Genomic DNA, 7,568 nt, shown 5'->3' with positions numbered 1-7,568 from the left:
AGAAATCCTTAATAAATAAATAAATTAAAAAAATAAAAATAAAAAATAAAATAAAAATAAATAATAATTGTACATTTTGGAAGTACACTGGTCATACAGAGATGAAGAGACGAAGAGGATCAAACACTAAAAGAGTCCCCCACCTCCAGGAGTGCCATCTTCCCCGACCAGGATACAAAGTCATCACTCAAAGGCCTGATTTTATAGACATTGGAAATAATCCCTCTCCATGATCATGAATTCTCATCTCAGAATCACCCTGCTCTTTTCTTCCCCAACACTGTTCTTGAAAATTGTGCATGAAAGAATTTTACAGATTAAATCATTCTCCATTCATAACTGCAGATATTTCATTTCTGACGGTTGGCTCTGACTCTCCTGATTGGATCCCCTTTCCCTAGTCAGCTCTGCGCCCTCCTCTGTTAGGCAGCTGGTACTACAGGAGGCCTTAGAGTGTGAAATCACAAACTGGTCTTTCAAACAGAAACATTCCATCCTTCCCTCCACCCTCAGGCACTGCATTTCTGTTGCCACAGCACCAACACTCATGTCAACAAAAGTCCCTCTTAGTAAAAAGAGCCAGGCCCCACTCGCTCCCAGGATGCACCTGCTCTTCCCGGCTGTGGACCACCATCAGATGAGCACCCATGCTGGAGCACTTCTCCTGACTCTTGCTCCAAGATGCCGCGTCAGTGGGAATGAAGTAGCAGTGGGAACTGAGTGACTCCCAGTCCTTTGGGCAACAGCTCCAGACTTTGTCTATGGGGAGGAAGGAGATTCAAGTACAATGTCATAAAGTCATTTAACATCTGCTGTATGTGGAGACCACATGGCAACTGGGACTTCTCACCTCTCCAGATGCAGCAAGGAGGCCCTCTAGCTCTGATGCCAAGGAACCCCAGTCTACTCTGACAGTGCCCTTTATAAGTCCACTTTCCAGCTTAGTATACTAGAAAAACAAATTCTGTATTCAAACCATAGGTAAACTACACTTTGGAGACGCTGTAACTGAGGTAGCAACAAGATTATCAGAGAGAGAGAGAGAGAGAGAGAGAGAGAGAGAGAGAGAGAGAGAGAGAGAGAGAGAGAGACTTGAGGGACTACAGAAATGACTTAGCAGTTAAGATAGTGTGCTGGAAGTGAACTGGAGTTCACTTCCCTGCATGCACGACCTGTGGCTCATCATCACAAATAACTCCAGCTCCAGGGATCCAACACCCTCATCTGCCCTCTGCAGGCACTGCCTCACATACATAAGCCCACACACAGACAAATGCACGTAAACATATTTCACATTAAAAATAAACTCTTAAACACACACTGGAGATGACTCCCTGGAGATGCTCACGTTCACACCATCAGATCTGCTTCATCCTTTCTGTGCCTGATGAAATTCAACTCAGCCTGGCATTGGCTCTCCCGCCCTGAAACTCTTCTTCAAATATGCCAGACTGGAGACCTCTATAAAGGACTCCCCTGGCAACTGGCACTGAGTGTGCAGTATGAAATCACGTCCCCATGGTGCCCGTTGCTGACGGATCTACCCAAGACTCTTGTTGAAAATGCTGATTCTAGGCACGTTAACTTTTACCTTTCAAGAGTGAATGCCTTTTTGTACACTCCAATCTGGTATAATTCAGTTCTTTTATGATTGCTTTTTCTTCAAGAAGCTGAGAATATTTTTTAAACAAAGCTGTAAAACAGAATAAAAACCATTCATTTTTCTGCTAGTGCTATGACTCGACTCTCTGCTTTTACCTTCATTCATTCTTTGTAGAAACGAAACCTATAAATGTCCAAGTACCTGAGTAGTTAGAGGCTGCCTGGGAAAGATTCCCATCACCGTAGAGTGTGGTGGCTGTGGCCCTAGCACTTAGGAATTAGAATGAGGAAGAGAAGTTCCAGGTCATCCTTAACTGTACAAGTTGGTGTAGTTAATTGGTTGGTTTACCTAGCTAACTAGCTAGTTTGTTTAGTTAATTGGTTGGGTTACATGGTTAGTTAGTTAGTTCATGGCTAGCCTGGCCTACATGAGACCTTACCACAAATAAGAACAATTTTCCCCCACTCCAGTCAGTGTAACCCTGCTCCTACTGATTTATGACCTCAAATATCTCCAGGAAGAGCTGGAAGGGACAAATCCATGACCCTGGGGTCTCTCCAACATTTAATGGAGGGCACACTACAGACTACATCTCAGGTGATAAATTCTATTAAGTATATGCATAGCCCAGGAAAGGGGAGGGAGAAGTGAGCTAATTCCGAGCGGTTCCAGGTTTCCTGAGCATGGAAGTTATAAAGAGCCCGACACTGATCAGAAGGACATTGCTTTCATCCTTTCCTTTCCTTTCCCTCAACCCCAGTGAGTTCTGACTTCTCAGTGTCCCCACCCTTTCATGGTGTCCCTAACTTAAAACTAATTCACCTTTCCTCTACAAGTTGAGTTTTCTTTTTTCTCTTCCTCATCTCCCACTTGTTCCTTGAGTTCCTAGATTCTGGCTTTCACTTCTGCTAATTTATAAAACTGTGTTTGAAATAGATATTAATGGTTCCTCATGTACACTTATCAGTCATCTTCCTGTGGGACTTCTCACATGACCCAGCCCGCTTCTCTTCCTTCTTAACTGTTGGGAGATGATGACTCCCTCCAGTTTGCCTGGCCCTGCTTGCTGCTGTGTCCTGTGCTCTTTCCTACCTGCTTCCTTCTGCACCCACCTCTCCTCCAATAGAAAATTCACCCAGTTCCATCTGTAATTCTCTCTCTCTCTCTTCCTTAGTGATACTGCAATTTCATGGGTTGTTGGAGTGGGTTGACTGCTGACTTTATGAAATCAGAACACTAAAGTCGCACCTCACTCCTCTGCGTCCCCTATTTCTCAGCTATCAATATTGACCAAAACTTCACCTCCTGTGCTCGACGTTATCTCCTCTCCTGTGCATCATCAGCAGGACCCTTGGACCAAGCCCCCAGTGCTGCCCGAATGGATTCTGAATTAGCTTCCTAATTTCTCCTTCCCTTCATTTTCACACCTCGGTAAGAACATGCTTCTCTAAGTCAGTTTTAACTTTATCATGTCCTGCTTCAGATTCTTCAGTGGGTATCCATGACTGTGGCACATTGCAAATCTGCACACACTTTTCCATCTTCCTGTTATAAATATCCACTTGGACTATTTCTTTTCAGTTCCCCCGCGAAACTGGGTCTGGGGCTGGAGAGATGGTTTAGTGGTTAAGAGCATTGACTGTTCTTCCGGAGGACCTAGGTTCAATTTCCAGCACCTACATGGCAGCTCATAGCTGTCTGTAATCCCAGTTCCAGGGGCCTGACAGCCATGGCAAGAACACAAATGCACATAAAATAAAAATAAATAATTTTTTTGAAAAAGAAACTGGGTCTGTTTCTACACCACCTGATATGAGCTGCCTTTAAGACTTTCTTTGTCATCTTTTCCATCTTCCTCTCGGAGAGGCAGCTTCGCTTCTGCCTCTCTCCCCACTTCTCTGCTTCCCCCCTTCTCTGTCTCTTTCTCCTCTTCTCTCTCTCTCTCCCTCTCTCTCTGTCTCCCCTTCACCCTTCCTCCTCCATAACCCCCTAAATAAACATTCAACCTCAAAAAAAAAAAGACTTTCTTTGTCCACTAAAACACACAAAGGCAAATTGATGTTCACTCCATGTTGAACTTGGCTTACTGCTGCCATCCATCCTGGAACTCTGAAGTTGCCACGACCTCGGACCACGGGAATCTCCCAAGAGAGACCAGGCTTGGTGACACCAAGAGGGAAGAATTAAATAAATAGCTCAACTAGCCTACTAATTTTTAATCTGGCTAAGGGTTCAGCTACAGACACTAAACCGAATAACATTTACAGGAAATACCCGGGTAATACGGCCTGCACTATTTTGTCATCAGAGTCCAGTTTTGAATGCCCCTACAGTTCCGTGCTCAGTTCTCCATGCAGCACTACACGGTACAGTAATTCACACCTACACTTGCCCGTATTTCCCATGATCCCCTGTGTCTCTCGCATTGCTGGCACACACAGATCTAGGCGTCATCTGCTGCAAGCTTTCCTCAGCCTCCTGGGCTCACTTCTCACCTGCACAGCATTTCCCATGCGAGCTTTTAAGCGCTGCTTCACGTGACTGTTCTCTACGTTTCTGAGACTGGGGCTGCAGCTCTTTCTGAACTCTGACATGCTGCCCAGTATATAGTAAATGGATATTATTAATTATTAAATGAATTAATATAACACCTACATAAAAATATAGTTTATGATTTTTAATTTTTTGATGAATTTGAAAGCCAATTTATAGAGAAATCCACTATTTTCTAAAATGGTTCCAGGACTCACACAGTTTGGAACAAAAAACAAATGATTAGAAGGAAATCCCCTGGAGCTCTGTCCCTGGAGTAGCTCTGTCATCTCTTCTCATCACCCTGCCCATTCCAAAATTTAAGTATCTATGCATCTCACGGGGCTGGCTTCTAAATGCTGCTGAGGAAATGCAGATTTATCCTCAGAATTGGGATCTACCACAGATGCCCCAGGATTCCACTCTGTGACACCATCTAACACACACTGGATTCTCTAGTGAGGACAAATGACTTCTTCAGAAGAGTCTTTATGAAACAGAAAATTTTCCAATGTCATCAATCTTCTCAAAGAGTTCCTGTCTCAGGTTTCTGCATCGCCTTCTATCTAATGGGTCCCCTTCCTTCTCGTCGCTACTTGTCCCACGGTCGTACTTACTGATCAGAGCAATGGAGAATAAGATTGTCAATAGCAGGAAATATATTGTGAATAAGATGAAGAGCACCCTGGAGAATCTAAGACAACTTTCATGAGTCGTGGTCTTCTTGGGAGGAGCTGAAAGACAAACAAAATCCATGTCTTGAGTTCTGTTCCCATTTCCTCTTCTTTCTCCTTTTCTTCTCTTTTTGTCCATGATAAATACTAATAGCATGATGTTTCAAATAATCAGAAAATGCAAATAGGAAAAAATCATGTGAAACATAGAAATATTACTATATATGTTGTGTGTGTGTGTATGTGTGTGTGTGTATACTAATTCCTGACATTGAAAATGATTGTTGTTGCTATTTTGGTATGTACCTTTCTAAGAAGTTAAAAACTTTTAGTTATAAATGTGTTTTCCACAATTGAAAATCTGATTTGTGACTATATTTTCTTTGACATTATGTCATTATTTCCCCTATATTTTGTTTTATTTTTGAAACAGGGTGTCAGTATGTCGTCCAAGGTGATCTCAATCTCACAGAAACCCCCGTCTCGGGCTCCTGAGTTTGAGATTACAGGCTTCAGCTAGCACATCTGAATAAACATTTTTAATATAATCATGTCTTCTTTATAAGTTTTATAATGATTGCATAGTATTTCATCGTACAGTTTGGAGGGAGATGAGTAAAAGAAGCTGTTCAACACTTAGATGCCAACAGACTGTGATATGTTACCAAATAGAGAGAGAAAATCAGAAGACCATGGTTTAACTGTTGAAAAAAATATGTTACACGCATTTAAGGTTACTTATGTGAGAAAAGATACAATAACATGGGTGATGTGATTTTCTCCAGATAGTAGAAGACAACACTTTCTCTTTTCCACTGTACAATCACACAACCTTTCACATCTGTCTACAGGCAGCACGCTTGGTTGTGACTCCAGTGGCCAAGAGGCATGGCCATAAACTAAGATCATCTGTCTTTCTCCTTTACTTCACCACTAACTAGGAGCAGCAGAAAAGGACTTCTTACCTGGAGGAGAGTCTGGATTGATGTCTGAGGAATCAATTTTATTTTTGAATTTCGAGTTAACATAAATGTTTTCTGAAAACATGCTGAGAAGAAATCTTCCCCTGCCCTCAGAAGATGAGTGTCCCCCTTCTGTAAAATAGGCCCTGAACAAAAAAAACAAAGGTGGCAGCAAATTATCCCGATAGCAGCTAGGGATGAGAGGCAGTAACAGAAGCTGCCCTGAGCGTGCAGAATGAGGTCCAGTCCCCTGACTGGCAAAGGGAGAATCACAGGCGGGGAATGCACCCAGGACCATTGTCCAATCGTCACGATACCAAGAACTCAACGCTGGGCAGGGAGGGGAGAGAAAACAGGAAGGAATGGAAAAGAGGAATCAGGCCATTGGGGAAGTCAAATTTGTCACAGAGTTGAAGTGATGACTCTCAGGCTGAGCTAACCTCCACAATAAGGCATCCATTTCCCATCGTGTGCTGAGATTCCTACTCCTGATTTCTGGAGAGCTGCCGCTTGGCCTCCCTGAGGCTGCAACACCACACTTAAGTCAGCCCTAAGAACAGAAACATTCTTCAACCTAAAGGCACCCAGACTGTGCCACTGCATGGGGACAGTGTCTTCACCCTGATCAGTCTCTGGAACCCTTGCTTCTATTTTATGCATAGATACTCCCTTTAACATGCCTGCGCTCTGACAGCCCAGTTTCTCCACACCCAGCAAAGATTTCCTCTTTTTCTTGAATGTCACTGAGTTCCCAACTTGTGTTTTCTACTCCCACCATCTGTACCTTGCCTGGTTCCTGGTTTACCCTCTGAGAGGAAAGTCCCCTCGACCTGCTGAGTACCCAGATCCCAACCTGACCTGGAGCTAACACAGTGCCCTGGGTTCACCCTTGCCTCTTCCAAGTGCTGAGGTGTCACACCAGGCTGTCCCTGAGGACCCTCTGCTCACTCATTTAGGGTTCTGATTTCTGGTGAGAAGTGGCCTCAAGCATGGATGACTTCTCACCCTGCTTGAGCTCAGACTCTCTGACCCTGCCCACTCTCGGACATGGCTGCCCTCCTCACCTCTCAGACTCTGAGGTCTTGCCTCGGGCTGCTGCTTCCCAGTCAAGACACATTTCCTCCCACTGCTCAGATTCCATTTCTGCTCAAGTCAGCCCTCTACACAAACAAGTCATTGCTTTCCCACACCCCACCCTACTATAGATATCTACATTGCCTTGTCCTGCATAATACTTTACTCAAAATTGAATTATTTATTAAGAGACAATAGTATTTTTAAAATACTATTTTTAAGAGATAAAACACTTTGTCACTCATTAAACTCCTTATACAAAATTGATTTCTAAAGTTACCTCTATTTATCTAGGGGGAAAAATCACATTGTGCATGAACTATACTGTGTCATGAACAATTCCAGTACCTAACTGACTTACAATATCAAACACTTATTTATCAATTACATTTTATTTGGGCTTAGGGTCTGCCTAAGGCTAACTAATTCTCCTTGGATCCGGCCATATAGTCTTCATTCTGGAACCAAGACCACAGAATAGTTGAGCCTGCAATATACTCCTCTATTTAATTTGGACATTAGGGGTAGTGATATGCCTAGGCAGATATAGGTGTTTGCTATGAAACCTGATCACCTGAGTTGAATCCCTGGATCTCACATGGTAAGAGAGATCCACATCCTGCACGTTGTCCTCACTTCCTTAACCATCTACACACATACACACACACACACACACACACACACACACACACACACACATACACATACACACATACACACACA

At 43.3% G+C, this 7,568-nt stretch overlaps 1 protein-coding gene across 1 annotated transcript in view; it reads right to left on the bottom strand.

Moving 5' to 3' along the window:
- Positions 1-5,856, bottom strand: part of LOC101980661 (C-type lectin domain family 4 member A-like) — a 10,125-nt gene extending 4,269 nt beyond the window's left edge. Inside the window, exons 1-4 of the mRNA XM_005365178.2 lie at positions 5,775-5,856; positions 4,753-4,869; positions 1,592-1,693; positions 608-759 (exon numbers count right to left, since the gene is read on the bottom strand). Coding sequence (XP_005365235.1) covers positions 608-759; positions 1,592-1,693; positions 4,753-4,869; positions 5,775-5,856 — 453 coding nt within the window. The remainder of the gene's footprint in view (positions 1-607; positions 760-1,591; positions 1,694-4,752; positions 4,870-5,774) is intronic.
- Positions 5,857-7,568: the final 1,712 nt, after the last annotated feature.

This window comes from Microtus ochrogaster, unplaced genomic scaffold, assembly GCF_000317375.1.
Source record: "Microtus ochrogaster isolate Prairie Vole_2 unplaced genomic scaffold, MicOch1.0 UNK1, whole genome shotgun sequence".
NCBI lineage: Eukaryota > Metazoa > Chordata > Mammalia > Rodentia > Cricetidae > Microtus > Microtus ochrogaster.
The sequence above is the reverse complement of the archived record's forward strand: the minus strand, read 5'-3'. Positions and strand labels throughout refer to the sequence as shown.